Source organism: Mauremys reevesii, linkage group 9 (assembly GCF_016161935.1).
Source record: "Mauremys reevesii isolate NIE-2019 linkage group 9, ASM1616193v1, whole genome shotgun sequence".
Taxonomy (NCBI): domain Eukaryota; kingdom Metazoa; phylum Chordata; order Testudines; family Geoemydidae; genus Mauremys; species Mauremys reevesii.
This window is the reverse complement of record NC_052631.1, coordinates 20,804,022-20,831,925: the sequence shown is the minus strand read 5'-3', so window position 1 is coordinate 20,831,925 and position 27,904 is coordinate 20,804,022. Positions and strand designations below refer to the sequence as shown.

The following is a 27,904-nucleotide window of genomic DNA, read 5'->3' as shown; positions in this document are numbered from 1 at the left end:
CTCACCGATGCTAGTCTGCATGGTTACCACTCCTTTTGCACTGCCCCATGTGCCAATAGGCTGATGACGAGGACGGATACCAGTCATAGTGTACCATCAGCCACCCATGGCGGGGGGGAGCAAGGATGTTGGTGTTGAGTGCTGCAGCATCGGGTCTATCTGCAGCATTCAGTAAAGATAGGGTGACATGTTAAAGAGTCAAGAGAGGATTGTTTTCCCTTTCACTTCTGGGGGTGGGGGGGGGGTGCGTAAATTGCCGAGCTATGCCCTGACCCACCGCGGACACTGTGTTTGACCCTAGAAGCATTTGGAGCTCAGCCAAGAATGCAAATACTTTTCGGAGACTGCAGGAACTGTGGGATAGCTTGAGTCCTCCAGTCCATGAGCGTCCATTTGATTCTTTGGCTTTCCGTTACATTTGTCACGCAGCAGTGCGCTGAGCCCCTGCTATGGCGTCTGTCTGGAGATTTTTTAAAAATGATTTTGAATTTCGTCTTCTGTAACGGAGCGCTGATAGAACAGATTTGCCTGCCCTTACATCGATCACATCCGCATGGTCCATGCAGGAGCTCTTTCTTTATTTTGATTTTTAACTGCATCGCCACACGTGCTGATCTGAGCTCCACGCTAGGCAAACAGGAAATATTCAAAAGTTCATGGGGCTTTTCCTGTCTACCTGGCCACTGCATCTGAGTTCAGATTGCTGTCCAGAGCAGTCAGTGGTGCACTGTGGGATACCGCCCGGAGGCCAATACCGTCGATCTGTGGCCACACTAACCCTAATCCGATATGATAATTCCGATAGTAGCGCTACTCCTCTCATTAGGGAGGAGTACAGAAACCGGTTTAAAGAGCCCTTTATACCGATATAAAGGGCCTCTCAGTGTGGACGGGTGTGGCGTTAAATCGGTTTTACGCTCCTAAAACCGGTTTAAACGCCTAGTGTAGACCAGGCCTAAGAGTCAACACCAGAGACAGAAGGTGCATTTTTCTGTCTTTGCTGTTGTATTCTCTCCCCCATGTGCGTTTTGTTTTTTAGGAAATGGCATTGGATTTTAACAACAGCTCTACCCCATCCCAACTAATTTCTTCTATTTTTTCCCAAAAAGATAAAGTTATTGCCATCTTTAATACCATCTCAAAGACTATCAGACAAGGGGTTTTCCTTACAAAAACTATCTACATCTATAGGGAAAGGGAATGAGGGTTATGGTTAACATAAAAGCCTTACTTAATGCTTTACATTTAAAATGTTTTAACCGTTTTTCCTGTCTTTTCTGTATCTGTAATACAAAGTTTAAAAGATTTTTAATAATGTGTTTGCCGTGGCTAAAGTCTCTGTATACCAAACCCTGAACTTTGTGTTATGGTAGACAGTTTCAGGGTCAAGTTAACACCTTTGACTCTTTGGGCTCCTTTATTCCTTCTAAATTAATAGAACATGACCTACAGTATCAGAGCTGCAATACACAAAGCAAAAATTATGCACACAGCAAGGATAGCCATGACTAAGGCCAGTGTTTTCTAGCAACAAAAACAGAGTAATTTCTGATTTTCAAAGATTTATATTTTGAAAATTTCAGATATGCATTATATTAATATTAAAATATGTATAGACAAACATGGGCAATATGTAATCCTTTACAGCATAAAAATGCAGTAGTCTACATTATTTTACATCTGAAATTGTCAGTTTTAGAACATAAACATGTATTAAGTGATCACAAAACAAGTCTGACTGCTGCTGGGTCTCTGCTTCAAGCTGGGCTGCCACCCAGGCTTCCCACTGGGAGTCTTGCTGCCCCCCAGGATCCTGGATTCCCGCTTCCTACCAGGAGCATGGCAGCTGACCCAGGCTCCAGAGGCGGATCTCCCTGGGTGGCTTCCCGCCTGCTCCCGACTGGGAGTGGGAAGGCAAGAAGCCCCAGGGGGCAGCTGGATCCCTGTGGGGGGCTGTAGGGAGCTGAGAGCCCTGGCTCTCTGTCCCATATACTACCCCTCTTCAGTCGTGGAAACGCTCCTGGTGAGGACACGTATCACTGACAGAAGGAGGTTATTGTGGTCATCAGCCACTGCAGTAATTAATGTGTTGACTGTTAAGTCAACCTAACATAAGTCGACTTAAGATTGTACTGTAGACATAGCCTAAGTCTTGGCAAATGTTTGTCCATGCTTTCCAAAAACAGGAGAGAGAAATTTCATTGGTACTAGGAAGTTCATTTACAATGTTCAAGTAAACTGCCCACTAACCTTCAAGGTACAGAACTCAGCAGAACTCTGTTCGTAGTCACTGAAGTTGTGGGAGACTATACAAACTTGATTGGGATGAAGGATTCTCACATCACAAAAAAATCTATATACTGGCTGTTTGTCTGTATTTAAGTACCCCTGCAGGTGTTCTGCACAGCTTTGAAAAACTTGACATTTGAGATTGTCCAGTGCATTCTGTTCTTTGTACTCAAGTCTTGCCAGCAGATCAGATGCAATGTTGTACACTTCTGTTAGTAATGTCAACTGTGATTCAAAGTACTTGTTTAAGTACTGTCTAAACAAGTGGAGTTGCTTTTAAGTATTGGTAAAATGATATGAGTTAAAAATAAATTAGCTATCAAAATTACTTTCTAGTGTAAGAATTTATATATGCCTGTATAATCAATATATTCACAAAGCACTTACAAATACAGTATGTTATGTAATATGAAATAATGTTTTTTACTTTTTCTTTGCTTGCTCAATGACCCATTTATCTCAGCTCTTGTACATTTTGTGTAATTAAACAAGCATAAATAAAATGACTGTAATACATTTAAAATGTTTAAATGCACCTTTTTACTATTATATCATGCAGTTTAACACTGCCAAATATCTGGACTTAGGCTACATATATGCCATTTAATTAAAATGCTGTGAAACAGTAGTTCTGAAAGAGTATGCAAATGTAACAACATAGTAATTTAGCTTGCTCTAACTACATTTTGCTATATAATAGTCTTTTAAAAGATCTGCAGAATTCAGTATGCAGATTTAATTCCCATAATAAACTCTCCATGTTAGCTTTCCCCAGATTGGGCTAATGAAGACTCTTACAACTTTTCATCTTGCTTGAAAATTGTAAAAGCTTCTTCTCTTGATTTTTTGCAGTTTTTTGCAAATGCTGTTATTCTCTGGAATGCTTCTGCCAGACCTTCCCCAGTGATCGCACAACAAGGCTGTACATACCAATTTCTATCACTGCAATGTTTGTGCATGTTGAATTTCCTGGTTATTTCCTCAGCGTTCAAAGCTCCAGGAAGATCCTGCTTGTTAGCTAACAAAACAATAGGCACATTCTTTACAAATTCATTCTTTAAGAGAAGTTCAAATTCTTTCTTTGAGTCTTCCAGACGTTGCTTATCAGTGCTGTCCACAACGTACACTAGGCCATCTGCATTTTCAAAGTAATTGCACCAAAATGTCCTCATTTTCTGTTGCCCTCCAACATCCCAGATTGTTATAGCAATATTTTGCCCTGTTTCAATCATCTCCACGTTAAAACCGATTGTTGGGAGTGTTAGGAAAACATCATTAAACTTTAACTTGTACAATAGTGTAGATTTCCCGGCTGAATCGAGTCCCAGCATTAATACCTTAGCTGGTTTGACTTTGGAGTGTTTGGAACTCAGCAGACCCATTCTTGCTGTAATTATCCGTATTATGTCTTAAAGATGTTTAGGGTGATTTTTGTCAGAAAGCCCTTCTTTCTCCATAAGATGAAGCAAAAAAAGTAAAAGAAGAGGAAGTGGAGAAGAGGCTTTGTGCTATGAAGAAAGAATACGCCTTTGTGTATTTATATAGAGTCCTTATCAGCTTGATAATAGGCAAACAGTATTTTATGAAGGTGTAATGTTCACTGCCTAGCCTATGGGTGGAGCAGACATGAGAATATAACAATTAGTCATGGAGCCCAAAGGTTACAGTATTTCTGAACATGCTGAACAGTGGCAATACCATACTTATATAAAAAGCCTGCTCTGGTGGTTTATGGGCTATTTATACATTATAAGAGGAGGAGGGCTAGCTCAGTGGTTTGAGCATTGGCCTGCTAAACACAGGGTTATGAGTTCAATCCTTAAGGGGGCCGTTTGGGAACTGGGGTAAATAGCTGTCTGGAGATGGGTCCTACTTTGAGCAAGGGGTTGGACTAGATGACCTCCTGAGGTCCCTTCCAACCCTGATATTCTATAACCACATATAACAGTGCTCTAGGGTATATGCTTGAAAATCACCAATTTTGGAGTTCTAATCCTGACTCACTGTGTGGCCATGAGAAAAAACACTTAACCTCTCTACCTCAATTTCCCTTTCTGTGAAACATGGATAATAATTCTTACTTACTTACCTCATGGGTGGGTAGGAGTGTTGCATGGATTTCTGATCATTTCAAAAGTACAAGATGACAAAGTTCCTGGTCTGATCATGCAAACCTTCCTTATTTGAGTTGTCCCATGACCTAGAATAAGACATAACACAATGAGTGATAATCACAGACAATGAGGGTTATAAGTACAACAAATACATTGACTTACTAGTTAATGTTTGTATGGCACATTGAATGTTTATGGCTTGATCTTCAACAGTGCTCAGCACTCACAACTCTCACTAATGTTAATAAGAGTTGTAGGTGCTTGGCAAGTCAAAAGAAGAGTCATAAAGTGGTATATCCATGATATTATTAATAGTTATTAGAAGGAAAGCATTTTACAGAGGATTTTCAGGCCCTAACTGCACTGGCCTTTAAAATCAGTATGGATGTGTGTCAACTCTTTTACACACTGTTTCACCTCAACTGGTTTCTAATATAATTTATCAGGCTATAGCAGCAAAGAGTCCTGTGGCACCTTATAGACTAACAGATGTATTGGCGCATCAGCTTTTGTGGGTGAATACCCACTTTGTCGGATGCTCCAATACGTCTGTTAGTCTATAAGATGCCACAGGACTCTTTGCTGCTTTTACAGATCCAGACTAACACGACTACCCCTTTGATACTTATCAGGCTATGTTGACCAATTCAAACCATAATAGCCTAAAGCAGGGGTGGGCAAACATTCTGGCCCAAGGGCCACATTGGGTTGCAAAACTGTATGGAGGGCCAAGTAGGGAAGGCTGTGCCTTCCCAAACAGACTGGCCCTCACCCCACCCCCCATCTGACCCCTCCCACTTCCCACCCCCTGACTGCTCCCCTCAGAACCCTCGACCCATCCAACCCCCCCACCTCGCTCCTTGTCCCCTAACTGCCCCCTCCTGGGATCCCCTGCCCCTAACCACCCCCAGGACCCCACCCCCTATCCAACTCCCCTGCTCCCAGTCCCCTGACTGCTCTGACCCCTATCCACACCCCCACCCCCTGACAGGCCCCCCCCGGGACTCCCATGCTTATCCAACCCCCATCCCCTGATTGCCCCCCCCAGAACCTCCACCCCATCCAACTGCCCCCTGCTTCCTGTACCCTGACTGCCCCTGGGGACCCCCTGCCCCTTATCCAACCCCCCCAGCCCTGGCCTGCTTACTATGCCACTCAGAACAACATGTCTGGCAGCCAAGCTGCCCAGTTGGAGCTAGACACGCTGCTGTACTACCTGGCAGAAGCGCGCAACCTGGTTGCCCAGAGCACTGCCCACGTGGCGGCATGGCTGTGGGGGAGGGGAGACAGCGGGGGAGAGGCCGGAGGCTAGCCTCCCCAGCTGGGATCTCAAGGGCTGGGCAGGACGGTCTTGCGGGCTGGATGTAGCCTGCAGGCCGTGGTTTGCCCACCTCTGGCCTCAAGAAACATATTTTTAGTTCAGTCATTTACTCCTGCTTATTCATTACCTGAAGGCATCGTCTTTCATTGTAACATCAGCATTGGTTGCTGAGGAAGTTATAATCACAAACAGCAAATTTGTTATGTTTGTGTCTAATTGTTTATAAAGGTGCTCTGCCTCTCAGAGTCAGCATACATACATTCTGATACAGCCCTTGATAAGATGCAACTTTGCCTGAAATCATAATCCTCTGTTTGTTTCTGTATAATCACGCCCACAGCAACAAGTTGTGATGGTACAACAAATAAAGATTTTGTTTTTGCACCAATATGCTAGGCAACGGAACGAGGTGGGGGAGGGGAGCGAAAGGAAATCAAGATAGTCTAATTGTTTCTAAACAGTATGACACTCATAGTTTTCCAGAACTTTCTGTGGCTTTACATAGGGATCAAGCCTTCAGCGACCTTCCCCGGGGCTCTTTTAAATGTTGCAATAATTTAAAACTATATTGAACACCCAGAAGTATTATTAGTTAGGGTTACCATTTATCTCCACCTAAGTAACATACAATACAGAATCACTAGTTTTCTTTTACAAATGTTCTGTGTTTTCATTATTAGTGGAATTGGGACTCAAATGCAATCTCAAAACTGGACAGAGCCTATTTTCCAAATCTGGTTCAGATACAGGCCAAGGTGACAGAAATCTCTCAAGAACAGTTTGTGAGATTTTGGTGCTGTCAAATATAAACCCAAATCCTAGCCATGGGATAGCTGCATGTTGATGAGCAGCCTATGTTCAATGCAAATACCACCTCCTTGGCCCAAAGCTAATTATTATTTACATAGAAAATTCCAGAGCTTGGGCTACACCCTTTTCAGCTAACTCTGAGCCTGGTCTTGTAATGTGCTGAGCACCCTCAGTTATGAAGTCTGTTGCATATGTTAGGGTTCCCACTACCTTTCAGAAGACGTCAACGCCTCAGAGGATCAGGCCTATGTTTCCATTTAGAATTAAACAATTTTGTGGTGTCTTACTACTTTCAAATAAATAAAACTTTGATTCTCAGGTCCTAATAGACAAAGCAAGTCCTAGTTTTTCCTTATAATTTCTTTTAAATTACAGAGACACTCAAGGTGATAGTCCTAAAATGTTACATATGATTAATTTATTTTGATTCATTAACATGAAAAGGACCTATCCATTGCCCTAGACATAATTGTAAATACATTTGTTATTACAGCTCCTTTTATTATGATCCTTACTCCAGTAATTATGCCAGACCCTTAACTGTCAACAGGCAGCCAAAATAAAGATTGAAAGAAATTGCTCCCTCTTCCACCACTAACCGCTGTCATAATGCTCATCCCTCTTCAAAACCTAGAGAGAGAGCAGAACAGCTTTGTAGCTGGGCAGTGAATTTAAAGTGAAGGGGCCTTCATAGAAAACATCTAGTAAGCAGAGGAGAATTCTGTGAGAATTCTAAAGCACAGTGAGACAGAAACTTAGGGCATGTCTACACTTACCTCCGAAGCAGTCGATCCAGCAGGGGTCGATTTATTGTGTCTAGTGAAGACACGATAAATCGACCGCCAAGCGCTCTACTGTCGACTCCGGTACAGTAACTCCTCGCTTAATGTTGTAGTTATGTGTCTAAAAATGTGACTTTAAGTGAAACGATGTTAAACGAATCCAATTTCCCCATAAGAATTAATGTAAATGGGGTGGGGAGGAGGGGTTAGGTTCCAGGGAAATTTTTTTCACCAGACAAAAGACTATATTTTATATACACAGTCTATATACACAGTGTAAGTTTTAAACAAACAGTTTAATACTGCACACAGAAATAATGATTGTGAAGCTTGGTTGAGGTGGTGAAGTCAGAGGGTGGAAGAGGGTGGGATATTTCCCAGGGAATGCCTTAGTGCTAAATGATGAACTAGCACTCGGCTGAGCCATCAAGGGTTAACACATTGTTGTTAATGTAGCCTCACACTCTACAAGGCAGCACAAATGGAGGGAGAAGAGACAGCATGGCAGACAAACAGAAACACACCGTGTGTGAGAGAGAGAGAGATGTGCATTGCCCCTTTAAGAACGCTGACGCCACTCTAAGTACATTGCCCTTTTAAGTAAATCAGCAAGTTGAGACAGCAGCTGCTGCCGCAAGCTCCCTCCATCCTGAGCCCTGTCGTGTGTCGTCCCTCCCCCACACTATTCCATAGCGCAATAGTTAGGTCACTCCCCTAAGAGATGGCAGCTCTCTGTTCAAATCTCTTTTTCCACTCAGATGGAGGGGAAACTTGAACAAGGGTGAGTGCCCTAACCACTGGGCTAAAAGTTATGGGCATCCTCTCCATCACAGCTGTTTGGGTGACCTTGTGTACAGGGCCCAATCCCATAAGCAGGCGCCGAGGCTGCTTACCATATTGGGCCCCAAAGCCAAGTTAGGTGAAGGAGTACGTATCTTCCCCTGGTTTGTCCATTGCACTGGAACGTAGGCATCCAGACACATAGAGTGATTCTGCAGTATGTATGTTCAGAGGCAGAAACCGAGGTACCTACCGGGTTTCTGAATACCAATGGCATCTGATTTTGGGATTTAAGCATCTAGGACAGTGATGGGCAACCTGTGGCCCATCAAGGTAATCCGCCGGTGGGCCGTGAGACAGTTTGTTTACATTGACTGTCCTTCAGGCACGGCTGCCCGCAGCTCCCATTGGCTGGGAACAGCGAACCACAGCTACTGGGAGCTGTGAGCGGCTGTGCCTGCGGGACAGTTAATGTAAACAAACTGTCTCACGGCCCACCAGCGGATTACCTTGACGGGCCGCAGGTTGCCCACCACTGATCTAGGGCCTTTCGTGAATCTAGCCTATAGTTCCTAGGCCACTTAGGGCTTTTTAGGTCTACTTAATTGCCTTTAGCTCTAAGCAACATTTATTAAAAGATGACAAGTACCTTGGTGTCCTTTTAGCTATGAGTCCAAGATGTAAAGTTTGGCTCTGAGCCAAATTTCCCCCAAATTTGAGGGTCTTCGTATTCAGAAATGTGGTTAAGCCCATTAAACAGATAGTGCTGTACAGAAAGAGATAGGAGACAGTTGCAAAACTGAGATCCAGATGTGAATCCAAGTGACTCAATGTTTGGCTCTGGGCCTTTGTTCAGACCGCTCTATTATGGTTTAGCAGTGAGATGTGAGATTTTGGTAAATAGGAGCCACTGTTTTTCTCTAAACACATTTTAGAATAAAACACACCTGTTAGTACTCTAACTTTGGGACTAAGCCTTCAGACACTACTTAGTCTCAGGAGTGCTTACTAACATGGGAAGTCAATGTCATACTCGTATTAAGTCACACGCGGAGCCTGGAAATAAAGTCGGTGGAGCTATGCAGGCTAGTGAGCACTATGGGGTAGGTCCGCACTGGAACAGAGGCGTCTAACGGGGCAGTTGGGCATCTACGTCCAACACCGAGATTCTCAAGTTCCCCATAGAGCTGCGGGCGGGCGGGCGAGCGGGGGTAGGGGATGGGGGGCCCGGCGCCGCGCTGGGAGGAGGTGCGGGGCTTCGGGCGGAAGGGGCGGACCAGCGGCCTAGACTCCCGGATGTGGGGTGGAGGGTTCACCCGCCGCCCATGCGCGGGGTTGAGGTCAGCGGGCGGCCCGAAGGTGGGTAGCCGCAAGGGATGATAGTAGCCGCAAGGGATCAGCTTCTTTGGCGGGGGATGAGGACTGGGGGCTCACCCGCCCTTGAGCGCGGGCTGGCGGCGCGTGCGGCTTGGGACGTGTGAGCGCTGGGGAGGGTTGCGCCGTCACTCCCGCTCCGGTTACCGTGGTGTCCGGGCAGTTATTCCCTAGAAGGTTAGTGCGCATGCTCAGTAACGTCTGCCTAAGCCTCCCCTTACTGGCCCTGAGAACAGCTGCTGCTCTGGAGCGGGGCTAAGGGGTGCAGCTTGCCCCCGGGGTGGAAGGAGGGGGCAGGAGCTGGGGGGTAACAATGGTGGCGATGGGGTGACAGGGAGGGGACACCTGCAGAGTGGTTTGAAGTGACCATGGATGGGGTGAGCCACCTGCAGTGGTTGCCAGAGGGGCAGGTGTTCCTGGCTGGCTGTGCCGCCTCAGCGCCTCTGCCCCAGGGTTGTGGCCTTAGAAGTGCAGTGTAGCCCTATGCCGAGGTGTTGCAGCTCATCAGTCTGAAACGAGGTACTGAATGGCCAAAAGAAAGTTGGTTCCGTGACACATCTGACATGTTCACCACCCTAAAACTGGTAACAATGCTGCCTGGGTTTGTGTGAGGAGAACGCCTCTGCAGGGGTAACATGTCTGTAAGGAGCCTTACAGCAGTGCCAGGTTTGGCTGAGCTACCATACGCTGTGCCTGCCTGGGACTCCATTTCATGTTACCCACTGTAAGTGGTGCATCTTACTATTTATTTTACTTATTTGGTTTTAAAATGGTATTTTATTACTAATTGCCCTTAGCACACAATCCCTTCCCTTGAATAACTCTATTCAGATGCATGTCATTGTTTACCTGTAACTAAGTTGTGCACTGTATCACGTCATAGCTCCAGTTCCACTTCTTTTTTCCTGTTCAAATGGTTTACCTGTGCCAATGTAGCAGCAACATTGCAAACTTCTAGTGTCTTTGTAATACACTATAGATCATCATGACCTTTAAAAACCGGCAGACTGTGAACTGCAGCAGATCAAGCTTACAATATCTTTACTAGCAGCAAAGAGTCTTGTGGCACCTTATAGACTAACAGACGTTTTGGAGCATGAGCTTTCGTGGGTGAATACCCACTTCGTCGGATGCATGTAGAGGGGTAGCCGTGTTAGTCTGGATCTGTAAAAGCAGCAAAGCAGCAAAAGCAGCTGCTTTTACAGATCCAGACTAACACGGCTACCCCTCTGATACTTAATATCTTTACTAGGGCGTTTTCACTGATGTGTCTATTGTCGGTGTATGAAACATAGATCCAAAAATAGGCCTACTAACTGAGTGATTAGAAAAGATTAATATTTTATTGGAGCTGCAGCAGTATAGCTGCACCATAACAACATGTTAGTGTGGAAAAATTAAGCTAAATAATAAATACTTTGAGATGTACAAGTTGTCAACCAATGATTTAAAATTATAGTAACTTATCCTCCCTTAGACAAATTGCTTCGCATTACAGATTAAATTTTTTATATATTTCCTATATAATTGACCATCTAAATAAGACTGGATGTTTCCAATGAATAATTGTCTTAGAGCAACTTCATATTACAGGTAAAAATGTAAGGAAAAAAATCATTAAGGTTAAATCATGCTGCCTCCTGCAGTGAGGAGGGTGCTCCAGACTTGCCCTTCCCCATGCTGCTGCTGCTGGTAAAGGAAGAGGGGGAGGTCAGAGTTGTGCAGGGAAGTATGGGGTGCATAGGAGGGGTCCATACATGCCCTCCATATTTATTTTCCTTCAAAAAATAGGTCTGACTCCATGTTAGTTCCTGCATCCTCTTCCCAGCTTCTTAACTTGCAGGACCTCTGCTGCTGTCTGTTCTGGCATGGGGAGCAGGTAAGACCAATCTGCTGAACAGGCAGAGAGACAGGAGGCCCCTGAGCTGGGGTGATGATGTTGGACAGTAAAGGAATTAACATGCAAATTGTCTTCGGTGACTGTGGTAATCATCAGGTAGTCAGAGGCTGTGGAGAGGGGTACCTGGGTTATGGAGATGCTGAGAAATTATTTATTTAAAAAGAAGAAAAAAAATAAAACCAAGCCCAAGGAAATTAACTGCCTAAAAACTTTGTTAATACAGAATTAAGGTTGCCCAGTGCTGCTTCATGCCCTTCCAGAGTGCAGAGAGCAGCTAAACTTAAACCTCTAAAAACATGAAGTACAAAATTAAGGTAGCAAAGACTCTTGTGGTACCTTATAGACTAACAGACGTCTTGGAGCATGAGCTTTCGTGGGTGAATACCCACTTCGTCGGATGCATGTGGATGCAAATTAAGGTATGTGCCACCCTTGCAATGTGACCTTAACTTTCCTCCCTTTTAGCAATGCCCAATAACACACATACACCTCTACCTCGTTATAACGCTGTCCTCAGGAGCAAAAAAATCTTATCGCGTTATAGGTGAAACCGCGTTATATCGAACTTGCTTTGATTCACCGGAGTGTGCAGCCCTGCTGCCCCTGGAGCACTGCTTTACCACGTTATATCCGAATTCATGTTATATCGGGTCGCATTATATCGAGGTAGAGGTGTACTGTCACTTTATCCTTAGAGATGCTGCAGCACACTTTGGGAACGCAGCACATGAGCATTATATAACAAAGTCTAACTCTTTCTCTTTGCTACAGCAAAACATGGGCTTAGGTTCAGCTAAACAAACTGGAGCTACCCACACTTAGACACTGAGCCTGCTCCACATAAACCATCCCAGACTGACAAAACATACAGAACTCAGTGCTGAAATGAGACATATTTGAGATCCCTCAAGGTACATATGCATCTCTCATATCACAGACACAGCTCTGCAATTCAATAAAGTTAAATCTAACACAATTAATGGCAGCTGGAGTGCATGCAGATAAGTGCTGGAATTTGAATCTGTAGAACACAACACAAACAATGGCTCAGTCTCTTAGTCGTGCCTCATGTCTGCTTATTATGGCAGCACTGTTACTGAAGCATTGCCAGTGGCTATTGCTAGCTCCACGGGGCAGCATTAAATCAAATTTTATTCAAAACTGACATCACAAGGATGGGGAAAAGTGAGGACCAGCAAATTCTGACAAAGACAACCCTCCTATTATAATTTGCTGCTTCTGGACCAGGGGAATGAGAAAGGTGAAGGAAGCAAATTTTGCCTCGCGTCAGCTTTTGCTACAGGTAGCAGTTTCTGACTCTGCTCTTGAGTGTTGCTGGCCCTTAGCTTTGGTATAGAGGTTGTATGCCCTCGAGCATTGGTGGGGTTAAATTTTAGAGTGGATGATGTGTTTCCATGCTGGTATGGTTTTGCCATTGAAAGGTGTGTGCTTGCACACAAGGTAGTTTCCAGGTTTCTAATATATAGAGCAGGGGTAGGCAACCTATGGCACAGGTGCCAAAGGCGGCACGCGAGCTGATTTTCAGTGGCACTCACACTGCCCGGGTCCTGGCCACTGGTCTGGGGGAGCTCTGCATTTTAATTTAATTTTAAATGAAACTTCTTAAACATTTTAAAAACCTTATTTACTTTACATACAACAATAGTTTAGTTATATATTATAGACTTATAGAGAGAGACCTTCTAAAAAGGTTAAAATGTATTACTGGCATATGAAACCTTCAATTAGACTGAATAAATGAAGACTTGGCACACCGCTTCTGAAAGGGTGACCGCTGATATAGAGAGACCGGTAGCTCTGTTGCAGCTCCTTCTTTCTCCTGAAGCAAGCCCATTCCATGTTGTCCCTTCATAACTCTCTGAAGAGGGAAAGAAAGGAGGAGTCTCAGAGGGCTGTGTAGACTTGATTGCAGGGTTGATAACATTTGTGGCTTCTGGATGGTGTGTATTTAAGCCAGGATAGGGTGTGAAGAGGAAACAAGTGAGGGTGTTTGTTTAGATGCTCCTACTTCTGCATTTCTATTCCCTTAGGGAAGAAGAGGAGATGGAGTTGGGGGCCTCTTCATCCTCCACCTCATCATTACCAAAAGCAGAAGAAGATCACTCCTATGCTAGGCCATGAAAACTGTCTTCCTCTTCCCATCTGTCACTGGTGGTGAGAGTAATCTGGAATTAACATCACAATGGTAGGTTTGGGGATGTTTTCTATGTTCCACATATGTTCCTTGGACGAGCTAGTAGGGATCCACAGTCTAGCTTGCTGTTGTGACTTACAACAATCTTGTGATACTTGGTATCTTTTTTAAAGTACCTAGGGTCATGTGATTACATGAGAATCTCAGCTGTCATTTAAAAAAATAAGTTTCTAGCCCTTGTACTTGTGAACAAAAGCTCAAAAAGGCCCCAAAACTAGGAGGCCAACAAATAGCACTGTAAACTTATTTTTTTAAAATCTCATGATTTTTGAACATTTGGAGTTGCCAATACCGTTGTGCCAGTTTAAGGTGGGGGTCCAAATTGCTGTCATGATTACATTTAATATATCAATCCTATCCTGGAGCCCCTGTTTGCATTTTTTTTAGGAGGAGAATGGTACATGCATTTCCAACATCCTGAGCCTGGATCCAGGGTTGGATCCAGGCAGTGGTTTTATCACATGGAGGGAGAACATGTCACTGACATCCAACCATGATTGCCTACACACACTCCCTTTTAAATAGGGGAATAAACCAGGTTCTCCTTCTAAAATACGGTTTTACATTTCTTATAACTATATTAAATGATACACAGAGTGTCAGTGAAAAGCAACTGCCTCTGAAGTGAAAGGGAACATCCAGGCATATAGCACATCTTATGAGGTGGGCAAGGGGAAATTCCATATGAACTATAATGTCCATATAAGAGAAGACTGAATAAGATCTTGCTGTAAATAGGAAGAGTGATTGAACTTCCCAAGATGTAGTGAATCTGATTAGTTTGGTAATGCCATACCATTACTTATTAGCAGGAATCCCAGTTTTCTGTGGAACCCCCCACCCCTCCAAATGCTCTGATAAAATCCATATATCTGTGTCTTTCTGCAATTAAAATGAAACGCTCAACTTTAGTTTCCCTAGCCACAATATATACAGAAATCAGGTGAACACAATGTTTATCCAAGCCTCCATTATCCAACTAATTGTATTAGCTGAACCACCAGCTGCCCGAGGCCGACTGCCCAAGCCCCCCATCTTAAAATAAGGGATAGAAAGCTCTTTGCCCTTTCTTCTGATTATCAAAATTTTTGATTATCCGATTTGTCCCTGATCTCAATTAGATCGGATAAATCAGGGTTTCACTGTGTGTGTTTTTATTTTTTCACAAAATGTAAAAACTAAAGATTCTCTGTTAAAAACAAATTCCGTGTTTTTCTTTGGCAAACAGATTTCTAGGATTCCTGCTTATTAGCAATAGCTCAAAACTGAACACATTAGAACGTGTTTATTTGGGAATACCTAATCTCTTGTATGGTGCAGATGGGCATATTTCATCTTTTTTTTTAAGTGCTTTCCATGGATACCATTTCTAATCATATTGGGGTAGCGATTTTTGCACATTGAGCTTTGTTAACACTGCCACTGCTGTAGCATAACTGCCAGCACTCATTATGTTAATGATTATATTGTGTGAAATTCTGTGTCAACTTTGGGAGACTACTCTGAGAGAATGGATCAGCTGGGGTGCGTGTGTGCGTATACATTTCAGATTGCTAGCTTGTATCTTCTACTCTCTGTGCTGCTATCTTCCTCCAATTCTTACATTATCTGTAAAGCAACCAACCAGTAGAAACAGAAGGGATAGGTTTCAGAGTAGCAGCCGTGTTAGTCTGTATCCGCAAAAAGAACAGGAGTACTTGTGGCACCTTAGAGACTAACAAATTTATTTCAGCATGAGCTTTCGTGAGCTACAGCTCACTTCTTCAGATGCATAGTAAGGATAGGTTGTAGATCTTTGATGATGCGCTGGAGAGGTTTTAGTTGGGGGCTATAGGTGATGGCTAGTGGCATTCTGTTATTTTCTTTGTTGGGCCTGTCCTGTAGTAGGTGGCTTCTGGGTATTCTTCTGGCTCTGTCAATCTGTTTTTTCACTTCAGCAGGTGGGTATTGTAGTTTTAAGAATGCTTGATAGAGATCTTGTAGGTGTTTATCTCTGTCTGAGGGATTGGAGCAAATACGGTTGTATCTTAGAGCTTAGCTGTAGACAATGGATCGTGTGGTGTGTCCTGGATGGAAGCTGGAGGCATGTAGGTAAGTATAGCGGTCAGTGGGTTTCCGGTATAGGGTGGTGTTTATGTGACCATTGCTTATTAGCACGGTAGTGTCTAGGAAATGGACCGCTTGTGTGGATTGGTCTAGGCTGAGGTTGATGGTGGGATGGAAATTGTTAAAATCACAGTGGAATTCCTCGAGGGCTTCTTTTCCATGAGTCCAGATGATGAAGATGTCATCAATGTAGCACAAGTAGAGTAGGGGCATTAGGGAACGAGAGCTAAGGAAGCGTTGTTCTAAGTCTGCCATAAAGATGTTGGCATACTGTGGGGCCATGTGGGTACGAAGGGATAGGGTTAGTCCTGCTCCCATTATAGTTGATAGCAAGACTCCAGTTGACTGCAGTGAGAATAGAATCAGGCCTGTAGTCTGTATTCTGGAATGGGATTCATATGTATTTTCTGTTGAATGGCATTGCTGTTCATGGCAGTGTGTTGCTCTGATAGCTTGAGTCACATGCTGCTTGGTAGTTTGTGATGATATGGCGTAAGCTTTACTTTGTTTACTGACTGACACTTCCTTCCTTTCAGGATAAGACATACTTGGCTCTTCCTGTCCATAGAAGGAGGAATTGCTAGTTGGGATATGACATCCCCTAAGAGGTTTCCTGCTGTCCTCTGAGGCCCAGGAGTAAGGGCATCTGTTACTAATAAACTCAGCAGAATAAAAATGTCTTTGGTAACTGCCTTTTTCATCACAGCTTCCTCAGTTTGTTCTGCTTCTTGGGGCTAATTCCTCTTTTCCTTGCTTGGTGAAAAATCTCATTGACTTCATTGGAGTTTTGAGTAAGGGGATCAGGATTCTTAGTGCTATCAACTGCATTCCCCTGCTGTATTTGATTAATTTCATCTGTGTTTTTTTTTTTTTGGGGGGGGGGGGGGGAAGGGGGTTTGTACAGTTTTTTTGGTTTTAGGTCTGCAATGGAATTCAATATTTTCCTCTTTCATAATGAAGTAAAAGATCTTAAATTTCTTAGACAGTGAGGTCTAACAGCAACATACTTTGATGACATCTCCAGGGCATTATCAGAAGAGAAATGTTCACAGAAACTTTTCCTGTGTAGTGGATGAATAAGAGGATGAAGGAATACTACAAAGAGCAGCAATATAGTTGACAGGTAAACATTCTCTCTCTTTAGTGCTCTGAAACATATCATTATGCCAAAGTAATTTTTAATTGGAAAGTTAAACTGCTGTAATATGAAAGCAAAGTATACATAGATAATTTCTAATTTGCAAAATTGGAGATTCAAAATATCTTTCCATAACACTTAGAATGTCTTTCAAAAATACTCATTATGTAAGCACCTAAATAATGCACATAGAAGCACATGCTAAATTGCAGCGACACAGTTTTGTATATGTTGAAGCCACATAATATTGCATGTAGTTATTAGGATATTCTGGCTTGACCAGACTATCCTAAAAGTCATAGTACACAAAAATATGTATTAGAAAGTCAATATACTAGAATTCTTTTAATAGTGAGTAGTATCACTTCTCTCCCCTTCTCCCTCAGAGTCCCCTTTCCCTTGGATAACTTCACTGTAAGCAGAACTGTGGTACCATTGCAAAAGTGAAGTGTGCTGAAGTAGGTTGGGACACTTGCACAAACTCACTATAAAGGAAATTCCAAGACAAAAATATATTGAAATGGAGGTAAAGTTGAAAGTACATATCAGTAACTTAAGTAAAATACACTTCAGCTATTACAAACCCAGGAATTCAGATTTAAGGTTACGTTTAAGAGAAATCCAAACACGTTAAGGTATGGCAAACAACCTTAACTGTGCCCTGTAGTGAGTCTGCACAATACCAATGGATTATGATTCAGGTTAGATTAAGCTGATTTTTAAAGATCAGTTTATTTTAATATTTTTCTGAGTTTTAACACTTTTTTTGTTTTGTTTTTACAAAAAATACATATTGTGCTGAAAACTAGTTAAGTGTCCAGTTATATTATGTATTCTGGGCTGTGGTCTCATCTGAGTGAGGGTAAAGTGCAGTGCAGAGTGAGAATTTTTATATCACAGTTGTCTTTTTAAATAAAGCAGTCTAAGTCTATTTTTGTTTAATATCAGCAGGGGGCAGTAGATTTCTTTTTTAGTAAGCTAAGCTTTTAGACTCTCTTTGTAGGTCTATAAATACATGCAACGCTGTTTGAAAAAAATTACTCAAGATTGTTGAGACGCTTTTAAAAGATACCAAGTAGTTCTTTGAAGTCTTGTTACAATGTATCTGAATTAAAAGTCTGAGGAAGAGCTCTTTGTAGCTCAAAAACTGGTCTTTCACCAACAGAAGTTCCTCTAATAAAAGATATTAGTTCACCCCCCCTTGTCTCTCTAGCAATCATTATGAGCTAGCATTTTCCAAAGGATGCCTTGTACATGTTCTATTGGTGATCTATGTCCTTCAGGAAAACAAGCAGAAGCAAAGAAATTAGACGTATTTTCAGATAATTTGTGCCTGTTAGCTAGAAAAAGATTGGATTTTTTTCTGTGGTGTTTGTAAGCATCTAGGTTTGAATACCATGGGTTATGAACTTCTGGAGGGGAACCACATTGCGCTATGATTGTATAAGAGATGGTGCAAGCTTGTCAGGGTTGGAAGTCTTAAAAGGTAGTGTAGTGCAGCTTTGCCGCGGTGTGTCCCTCAGCAGGGCTGTGGGGTATCCCACCGCCTCGCTCTAGTCCGCCGGCAGTCTGGGCTCTGCGGCAGTGTGGGACGGCCAGCACACGGTCAGGGGCTCAGACCTTTAAGCAGGGGGCTGAGCCAAGAGTTCAGATAGCCACCCAGGCCCTAGATCAGGGCGGGGCAGCAAACAAACAGTCCAAGACCCAGGCCTTTAGGCAGGGGCTGAGTCAGCAGTTCAATAGCAGCCTGGGCCCTAGGTCAGGGCGGGGCAGCAAACAAATAGTCAGAGACCCAGGCCTTTCCGCAGGGACTGAGTCAATAGTTCCAATATCAGGAGGTCCTAGCCTCTCCAGGCCAGGGAAAAGGGGGGAGTCTGCCACCCAAGGAGTGGGTGGCAGGGGGGATGCAGGCCCTCCCACTCCACTGCGTCCCAGCCCGGGGCCCTAGCAGCAGCAGAAACTCGCTGCTGTCAGTGGGGATCCTGGCTGCAACACACTGACATAGGCTCTGGCAGTGTTGCAGCCAGACTGGGGTTGGCTGCCCCCGGGCTACTTCCACACTCCCCTTCGTAGGGTAACTGAGTCGTCGTAGCATCGCTGGCGGTCTCAAACACTATCGGTTCCTCCGGGTAAGTAGCGGATGGTAGGCTCAGCTGCTCCTCAGGGTAGCTGGCAAGAGGCAGGCTCAGCTCCTCCTTGGGGTAGCTGGAGCGGAGTAGTCTCGGCCAGTCCTCCCCGGGGTAACGAGCGAGGGGTAGGCTCAGCCGGTCCGGTGCGACGTCAGGCCGGCCGCGGCCTTCTGCTGTCTCCCCAGAGGGAGCTCGGTTGCAGACGTCTGGCCTCTCCGGCGGCTGGTTCCCAACTGAGCTCTGCCGGTGAGCTTTTATACTTCCGGGTCTGCGCCGTGACCTCTGAGGGGCGGGCGCAGGACCCAGTGACTCCGCCCACGCTGGTGTTAGGGGAGGTTCGTCCCTCAGCGGGGCTGTGGGGTATCCCACCGCCACGCTACAGGCAGACAAGGGGTGGGTGGAAAAAAATGGTCATTTCTAGTCTTTGTATTGGAGACTGAGGCAGACAGAGATGTGGAGCCAGATCTTGGCACATGTTGAGGCACCTGGTCAAGACTCTCATTTCTGAAGTGCTGAGCACCCAGCTGTTCCCATTGTGAGACTTATAGGCAGACTTCCAAAGTGCTCAGCACCCACTTACTTTGGTGTGTAATTGGCAGCTGACCTCTTTTAAAAATCTGGTCCTGATTGTGAGTGCAGAGTTGTCTTGAAAATCATACCCAAGGTCAGACAGGGAGTCTGAGACAGGGCTGGGAATAGAATTCAGGTCTCCTTAGTCCCAGTCCGATGCTGTAATAACAGGGCCCTCTTCCATCCCATGAGGATTAATTAGTACCATTCCTTTCCAGCTTGTCTGACTGGCACTACTTACACTGAGTCCAAGGTTAACTGGCTCAGAATGCTTGTAATGTTTTAGATTTTTCACATACATTGGCTGCTAGTAATTAGTGGTTCCATCTTGACTCCTTTCTTTTCCCCAGAGCTCTCTTCAGTTCTTGGAGCACGTTGTTCTCCAACCTGTTGTTTAATATTTGGAATCATGTCCCCTGCACTTTTAAGTAAGTAGGGATCCGCCTTGGTAGAACTTGTTCCCTTTCACATCAGGAGTAGGGGAAACTTTCTGGTCTTTGGTTTTTGTTTTGTAAACTTTGGTTGTCAAGCTCTGTGACATGCATACTATGGAGTGCTGTTTACTTAACATGAAGTCTGTATACCAAAGGTGAGGTTATTAGATGATCTGAAGAGCTGTCATCAGAAACAAGCAGCTGTACAAAGTTAGAGTATGAATAGAGGGAAACAGTTTCCCCCGCCCTCTAAGCTGACTATGTATGGGAAGGGGTGGGAATCTTCTGTCAGTTTTGTAATGGGTACCCTAACGACACCTCTACCTCGATACAATGCGACCTGATATAACACGAATTTGGATATAACGCAGTAAAGCAGTGCTCCGGGGGGGGCGGGGCTGTGCACTCTGGTGGATCAAAGCAAGTTCGATATAATGTGGTTTCACCTATAACGCGGTAAGATTTTTCTGGCTCCTGAGGACAGCGTTATATCAAGGTAGAGGTGTAGTTTACAGTCTGGACTGGCTCCCCTATATTTTCTTATGTATTTCTGCCATTGTTTCTTCCTCCCCCTGCCAAACTTCAGCTCCAGATTCACTTTTTAAATATTCTCACTCCTAAGTGATTAACAAATACAGTAAATTAAGTGGCTTTTCATGCAATGTCCTACGCTTCTAGGTATTAGTATGAGCCAGGGAAAGAATTTCATATTTAGTCTTTCTAGGGAATTTTTCTTTTTCCAATTCTTCTAGATTGACTTCAAATCCTATTAGAATTGTATTTTTTCTTTAAATACATTACAGACTAATTCTGTGGGAAAAATCCAGTTTTGAGAGAACAAGTTAGATAGGTGAATGAAAAAATATCCATGTTCAGAAGGGTTAGTCATGGGGCCAGATCCTGCATTCTCCATATAGGCGAAACTCCGGCTGAGTTCAAAGGCAGATCTGTGTTCACAAGGACTGGGCTCCTAACTAGCCAAACTAAACAGCTTTTGCCATCTGTTTTGGGAGGGAGGGAAGGAAGGAGGGGGAAGCAAATAACTCCACGAATGTGCAGTAGATCAGGATTTCATCCCAATAATTAGTGATCTAAGAAATGACAGTATTTTTCTAGTTATCTGTCGTAATGTCTCTCCTGTAAATAACTGCCAAGCACAAAATGGCTTTATGATGTTGCAGGTAATGCATTATACAGCATTGATGAGATAAGGTCCAAAAATATGCAGTAAAAAATCACCTAACTTCAGTCCAGATCTTGTTCCACATCTTGACTCTAGGGCAGCCAAACTGTTGGGAGATAAAGTTCAGACCAATGCTGTAATTCCATATATATGTGCTGGGTGTGGGTTGGTTTTTTTTTTTTTTGTGTGTGTGCTTAAAAACAATTTCTGAAGCGAACTTTTAAAGTCAATTACAGTGAAATCATTCTGTGAAATTAAATCTCTCCCCCCCCTACATAGATTAATTTTTTTGTTGCTATGACCACTTTACATTGCAGGGGTAGATTTTGATGTGTTGAGCATCAGATTAAACTTTTAACTCCCACAAACAGCAATGGAAGTCTTTTGAAAGTACCTCATGTGAGTGTTCCTGTTCCCGTTCATGGACAATAGTAATGATTATGTCATTGCTTGACAGTGTAATGTCTGTTTACAGCTAACCTATTTTTAAATGAAGATGGTAAAGAACAAATGCTGTTGCTTAAGGGGGCAGTATTAGATTAGGAAATTATTTTTAAACACAATCCTTAAAGGTGTTGCTGTTATCACATTAGGTCCCTGATTCTGCAATCAGATTTATATGGGTGGCGTCCACAAGGTTCTACTACGCCTGCATAGATTTGTCTGCAGGATCAGTATCCAAGGGTATATCTGCACTACCCGCCGGAGTGGTGGGTAGCGATCGATCTATTGGGGATCAATTTATTGCGTCTAGTGTAGATGCGATAAAGTCTATCCCCAGTCGCTCTATTGTCGACTCTGGAACTCCACTGAGGCAAGAGGCAGAAGCAGAGTCGACGGGGGGGAGTGGCAGCGGTCGACTTGCCGCCTTCCTCACAGCCAGGTAAATCAACCTAAGATACGCCAACTTCAGCTACGCTATTCGCGTATGACAGCTATTCGCGTAGCTGAAGTTGGGTATCTTAGATCGATTCCCACCTCCCACCCCAGTGTAGCCCTAGCCTAAGTCACTAGCTGAAAGACTTGTACTAACTCTTCACTATTTATGCCAACTGTTCATTATTATTTGCATTTCATGCAGCTTGAACTATGAAAAAGGACTAGTCCATTTCATTTTCTGGCTCTCATGCACTGTCACAGTCTTGCAATATTGGGGTTAGAGACACTGCACGGAAATATTTGAATAGGAACAAACCCTTTCTTCATTAAATCTATTTCATGAGGACAGGGGTATTTTTTGTAGAGGTGTATGTGTTTACATGATAAGCTTGCAAACTTTTCTGGGACAAACCTTAAGGTTTGAACCTGATCTACTTTACAATGGACCAGTCCTGCTCCCATTTAAGTCAATGACAAAGCTGTCTGGCAGGATTGGGTAGATTCTTCCTTTATGTAGTTGGCTAGTTCAATATGTGCATAACTAAACAAATTTGTTTTTATTGTATAGTTGTTCTGTAGGAAATAGCCATTTCTTTGTGTGTTCAGCATATTATAAAGAGCTTGGTCTGTATCACTGAAATATTTATGGATGTAGGCTTGTAATTCTAATATTTGTTTAGTTTGCTTGTATAGAGGTTGACTCTTCACTAGCATATACAGCCAAGAGCAAGCAGTTCATGAGGAGATGAGGCTGTGCTGGGTCTAAAAATGGGACGAGACAGCATATTTGTCTGCACTTGTTTGTGTCTTTTTGTGTTTATATCCTCCTGGTCACTCCTGCTTACATAAAAAACTCAGTAACTACAAATGTAATACAATTATTTACCTCCTTTCCATCAAAAGAAATTGCCAACTGTTACCGGGTTTTGAGCAGTAATTAAAAAAAACACTTTAGTCATCTGTTTTTGTGTGTCACCATCCCTCCAGCATCAAGCTTTAAATGAGTCTAAGACACTGGGCTGATGTGCTGAGAGCCCTCAACTGTCTCTGGAATTAAGGGTGCTCTATATTTCATCCTTTAGTAGATGAGACTCCCAAGGAGAAAGCTGTTCATGAATAAGATCAGTCACCACTCCTCTAGTTACCAGCAAACTTCAATCATAATCAGAATGTGGTGTTCAAAATATAAGTGGTGGCTAAAGAACAGTGTTTAGCAGGGCCAGTGTAGTTTTCCTTTTCTGACCTCATGATATCAAGCCACGTTTTGTAGTTACAATTTTAGGCAGATAATAAAATGAGTACAATTGCATTCTTAATGTACTAACCTTTTCCATCTGCATTTCTTTCAGCAAGAAGCTGGCTCCCAAAAGTTGTGACCCAGGATTTTGTAAGCCTCTTGAAGTTCTGCTGCACACATCTATCTTGTAGCTGCTTCTGGTGAATATGTCTATGAAATACTTAAAATGGAGTTTTTTGGCACTCTCGATGCTTTCTGTCATAATAACGACATGGTACATGACACTTCCTTCGCATACTGTGTTAGAGCATACAAACTGGATGTATTTCTATGAATATGAGCCAGTTTACAAGCAGAACTTCCTCTTCACACTGCGGGAACGTTTGAAATGCAAAGATACAAATCCGTTTCTGGTCATCTTGGTGTCTTCACAACCTATGAATATAGAGGCAAGGCAGGCCATTAGAGTAACATGGGGTTCTAAAAAATCCTGGGGGGACAGTCAGGTTCTAATACTGTTCTTACTAGGACAAGGAGCTGAAAGAGAAGACAGCTTAGCATTATCGATAGAAGATGAAAGCATTCTGTATGGCGACATAATTCGCCAAGATTTTATGGATACTTACGACAATCTTACCTTGAAAACAATCATGGCATTTAGATGGGTGTCTGAGTTTTGTTCAAATACTAAATACGTTATGAAGACTGATTCTGATGTTTTCATCAACGCTGGCAACTTATTAATGTTTCTTCAAAATGTCAATTCTTCAGACAGTTTTTTTACTGGTTACCCTCTAATTGATAACTTTTCCTACAGAGGGTTTTACAAAAAAACATATATTTCTTATGACGAATATCCATTTAAGGTGTATCCTCCCTACTGTAGTGGAATGGGGTATATACTTGATGGAAAACTGGCTCTGAAGATTTATGAAATGATGAGTCATATCAAACCTATTAAATTTGAAGATGTTTATGTTGGCATTTGCTTAAATATACTAAACGTGAACATCCATATTCCAGAAGATACACAACTTTTCTTTTTATACAAAATTAACTTTAACATTTGTAAATATAGACACTTGATTGTGGTACATGGTGTGTCTTCAAGTGAAATGATCAGATTTTGGCAGGATTTATTGACAGACACTTCACTCACTTGCCACTGATCCCAATTAATATAGGTCTGTCAGAAGCTGACTGCTTTGTCCTGGCCTCTTGGTTTGAATTGCACTGTAGAAAGTGTCTAAACTGAGTTTTGTAGAACAAGGAAACGGAAATGGGGTTTTAGAAAGGATCACTCAGGCTTATGGGACCACCCTGATTACGAGATACCATTAAAACAGCAGAATATCTCTATAGAGGGTTTTCAATATGGTGGTTTTCATTTGAGAATGAGACTTTGTTGCACCTTTTTTATTCCAGAATTATTTAGATTATATAGTAACAGTATTCTGCTCACTCTACCCCTCTGCTTCATTTCTGAACAGTCTGCTGCAAGTATGGGGTCATCCTGCCACTTCCCCAGGAATCTGTTGTCCTGGGATTTATGGAACTACAGCAGCAGCATCCCTTTTTTCCTCAAAGAACTCTCCCACAAACCTAGACCCTGGGGCAAACTCCTATCTGTTTTCCTTCATATGGATACCCAGCCCACTCTAGGGAATGTCTCATCCTGTGTCCCCATCAACACATGAACTCCTCCTCTGCACTTCATGATGCTCAAAGTTGCTTGCTTAGTCAACACATGATTCCTTTAGAAATATTGTGCCAAGGTTTTCAAAATTAGGAGCTTAAAATTAAACAGCCATGTTTTCACTGAAGTCAGCAGAATTTCTAGGTACTCAGCATTTCAGAAAATCTGGCTGCTTTTTTTAGGTGCCTATATATGTATTTTATAGAATTGCTTTAATAGCTTCAGATAGCTGCATTATTTTATGTAGTGGTAATTGTGTTCTGAGTATATTAAAGTAGAGGGCCAATCTACTTAGTTCAAATAAACTTACTTTCAAGTTGCTCTGCAATATAGGATAGCAAAATTTATGCACTAATAGGCCCATCTCCACACCTATCAGAATCCAGGCAGGGAGACTAAGCAATGAGATTTGCTGTGAAACTTGCCAGTTTAAATGGCTTTCAAATGCTGAGATCAGCTTCCATTTGCAAAATGAACTCTTTGCTTCAGAGTTTAAAATAAAAATTTGGAAATATTGTTTCTAGACTTTTCTCTAACAGGAATTTTAACAAAAGAAAACAAATGCAATTTCGTATGTAAAGACCAGTATTTTATTGTCTTAGTCATATCAGCAAGGCCATGTTTCCAGTAGTTTACACTTCTGGTAGACAATACAGAATCTGCAATTGCATTATCACAGTTGTTATTCTTGATACATCTAAAATCTATCACATACCAAAGATACAACAGTTACATCCTGTACATCTAGCACTGCCACTTTACTTCTAGTTATACTGTAGCTAATGTTATGATATTTACATTTAATTTGACTTTTAAATAGTCTCTTAGAGACAAATGTAGAATAGGTATAAAAAAACTCCACCACTAATACCAAGAATGAGGTTTCATCAATATTTTTTATGTGCACTATGATCAATGTTGAATTTTGATAACTTTGTAATAATAACAGCTTATTATTTTAAACCTACTATGACTTGAACATTTGTTTATTTTAATAGTGAGTGTTTGCCCCATGAACACTGATATTCAGTATAGCCGGACAGTGGTTAATATTGCTTTAAAAAAAAATACTTTAGGTTGAATCACAAAAAGACTTTGCAGTCTTCACAAAGCTCATGTAAGGCAGACGGCTCCAGCTGAGAAAATAAGTATGACATTAAGAGAAAAGTAACTAACTTTCTCCAAGCAAGGTATTTTTGTGCCTGACAAGGTTCTATGGCCCAGAGTGAGAAACACTGATCAGCGATGGCAGGGCTTTTGCCTTCAGAAATGTAGATTTATACACAGTTTATTCAACCTGAAATTGTAACTTAAAGTGACAAAACTGATCTTTTATTTTGAAACAACCTCTTAGTAACAGACATTTTTCTTGCTTCGCCCATTTCCAAACAGATTTGAATTTATTACTAGAAGCATAAAAATATGTATTGCTGCTTGCCATGCTACTTCAACAGAAATGTTGACTATTTTAAAAAAACAAACCTGATTGTAAGAGGGGAATTTAAAATAATCTTGTGAATTTACACCATCAGTCAATTTTAATGTAGACTACAATTTGGGCCCAGACTATTATGTCCCCTTAACATGTTCTGATAAAAATGAAGTGTAAACTTCAGCCTAAGATTTCTTTATGATCCTGTTTATGAACTTATTGGCCTTGCAAATGATGCAGATGAAGCAGGTCAAACATCCTTCAGGACCATACATATTCTCACAGAGAGAAGTGGTATGCACAAAAATGCCTCAAACAGTGTTTGGTATTTAGAGTTTTATTCTAGTTATTGAAAATAGCATTCACAATGTAAAATTACCACTGTATCTATCACCTGTATAGTCTTCCAGTAGTGTTTGCATATTTAACTGTTTAGACATTTTTACTGAGATTCATTGATTGCGTACCTTCAAATACAAATAGTAAATACTTAACCTGACTAGGTGCATTGCAGGATTAACCATTTTAATGAAGACCACAGACTACATATATTGTTTGCCTGTACCCTATTTTGGCATTGTTTTATGTCTGCCATTTGTACAGTACTAAAAGAAGAAAATGTACAGCAGTATTTACAGCAAATGGTGTTAAATCACCTGTTTCATTTATCTTGGTATAATTAGTTTTTAAAAGTTTGAGTAATTTAAACTGAATTTAATTATGCTTGAAGTCTGTATTCACAGTGTACATAATGTACCACACAAACTTTGAACTAGAAACTGATTGAGGGTAAATTATATAGGATGTGAACATCGAATTCCTAATCTTCTGTCTATATCAGACATGTTACTATATGTTACTTAAATTATAAAACCCAGAAGCTGCAAACGTGGGACTCATGCTGCACTCCTTAGACAAAATTTCCACTGACATCAAGGGGATTGGGGTTGAGTGATGTTTTGGACCCTTATAGGAAAACTGTAGCTCTTCCTGTTCTTGAAATAGAATATATGATTTGGGAGGGATTTGAAATGCGTTCCTCTGAATGCTGCTTGTTAAAGTGATCTACTTGATGCTATATACACACATGCTACATTTCAAAGATTGAAAAATCATGTTTGTATACTAGTAGTAATGTGTGATGGAAGGGAAACAAACACTTTCCACAGGGCAAGGATATATGGCTTTTGTCTTATTTCCATGTGTAGTGGGGTCCATGTTTTCTAAAATATTAAAACTGTAACTTGGTTTATAAATATATATGTTGGGCCTCTGATAATCATAAAGGGATTATATAATCCCTTTATGATTATCAAACAGGCCCCATGTGGTTTTAGATTGTTTTTCTGTAGATGCCTGCTAAGAAGGTATCTTTCTAATCTCTGAGAGAATATAACCTGTGCTGTATTATGGTTGTCTCACCTTCAATTATAGGGCTTTATTTTGCATCCTTAAAACAAGCAAATGCTGCAGTGTATTGAAAATATCAAGTAGAATAAATTAAAGCCAATTGAG

The 27,904-nt window shown here is 42.1% G+C and overlaps 3 protein-coding genes across 27 annotated transcripts in view; 1 reads left to right on the top strand and 2 right to left on the bottom strand.

Moving 5' to 3' along the window:
* The window catches only part of KPNA4 (karyopherin subunit alpha 4), a 102,306-nt gene extending 97,815 nt beyond the window's left edge, over window positions 1-4,491 (bottom strand). Inside the window, exon 1 of the mRNA XM_039488674.1 lies at window positions 4,379-4,491. The gene's annotated coding sequence lies outside the window, so the exon portion shown is untranslated. The remainder of the gene's footprint in view (window positions 1-4,378) is intronic.
* Window positions 1,716-9,544, bottom strand: ARL14 (ADP ribosylation factor like GTPase 14). 4 transcript variants are annotated; one of them, XM_039488703.1, is made up of 3 exons: window positions 9,531-9,544; window positions 4,375-4,489; window positions 1,716-3,898 (listed from the first exon to the last, which is right to left on the bottom strand). In XM_039488703.1, exon 3 carries the CDS (start codon window positions 3,669-3,671, stop codon window positions 3,084-3,086), a length of 588 nt encoding a protein of 195 aa, XP_039344637.1. In that variant the 5' UTR covers window positions 3,672-3,898; window positions 4,375-4,489; window positions 9,531-9,544; the 3' UTR covers window positions 1,716-3,083. The 4 variants fall into 4 exon arrangements, with proteins under 4 accessions (XP_039344637.1, XP_039344634.1, XP_039344635.1 ...); XM_039488700.1 differs by lacking the exon at window positions 9,531-9,544 and adding an exon at window positions 8,746-8,774 and having other exon boundaries at window positions 4,379-4,489; XM_039488701.1 differs by lacking the exon at window positions 9,531-9,544 and adding an exon at window positions 8,746-8,766.
* Window positions 9,386-27,904, top strand: B3GALNT1 (beta-1,3-N-acetylgalactosaminyltransferase 1 (globoside blood group)). 22 transcript variants are annotated; one of them, XR_005584700.1, is made up of 6 exons: window positions 9,511-9,647; window positions 13,422-13,576; window positions 16,674-16,814; window positions 17,216-17,355; window positions 23,374-23,461; window positions 24,752-27,904. XR_005584700.1 is itself a non-coding variant. In XM_039488691.1 (6 exons), exon 6 carries the CDS (start codon window positions 23,468-23,470, stop codon window positions 24,428-24,430), a length of 963 nt encoding a protein of 320 aa, XP_039344625.1. In that variant the 5' UTR covers window positions 9,511-9,647; window positions 13,422-13,576; window positions 16,228-16,327; window positions 16,716-16,814; window positions 17,216-17,355; window positions 23,374-23,467; the 3' UTR covers window positions 24,431-27,904. The 22 variants fall into 22 exon arrangements, 18 of the variants coding, with proteins under 18 accessions (XP_039344614.1, XP_039344630.1, XP_039344625.1 ...); XM_039488691.1 differs by adding an exon at window positions 16,228-16,327 and having other exon boundaries at window positions 16,716-16,814; window positions 23,374-27,904; XM_039488685.1 differs by adding an exon at window positions 16,228-16,327 and having other exon boundaries at window positions 23,374-27,904.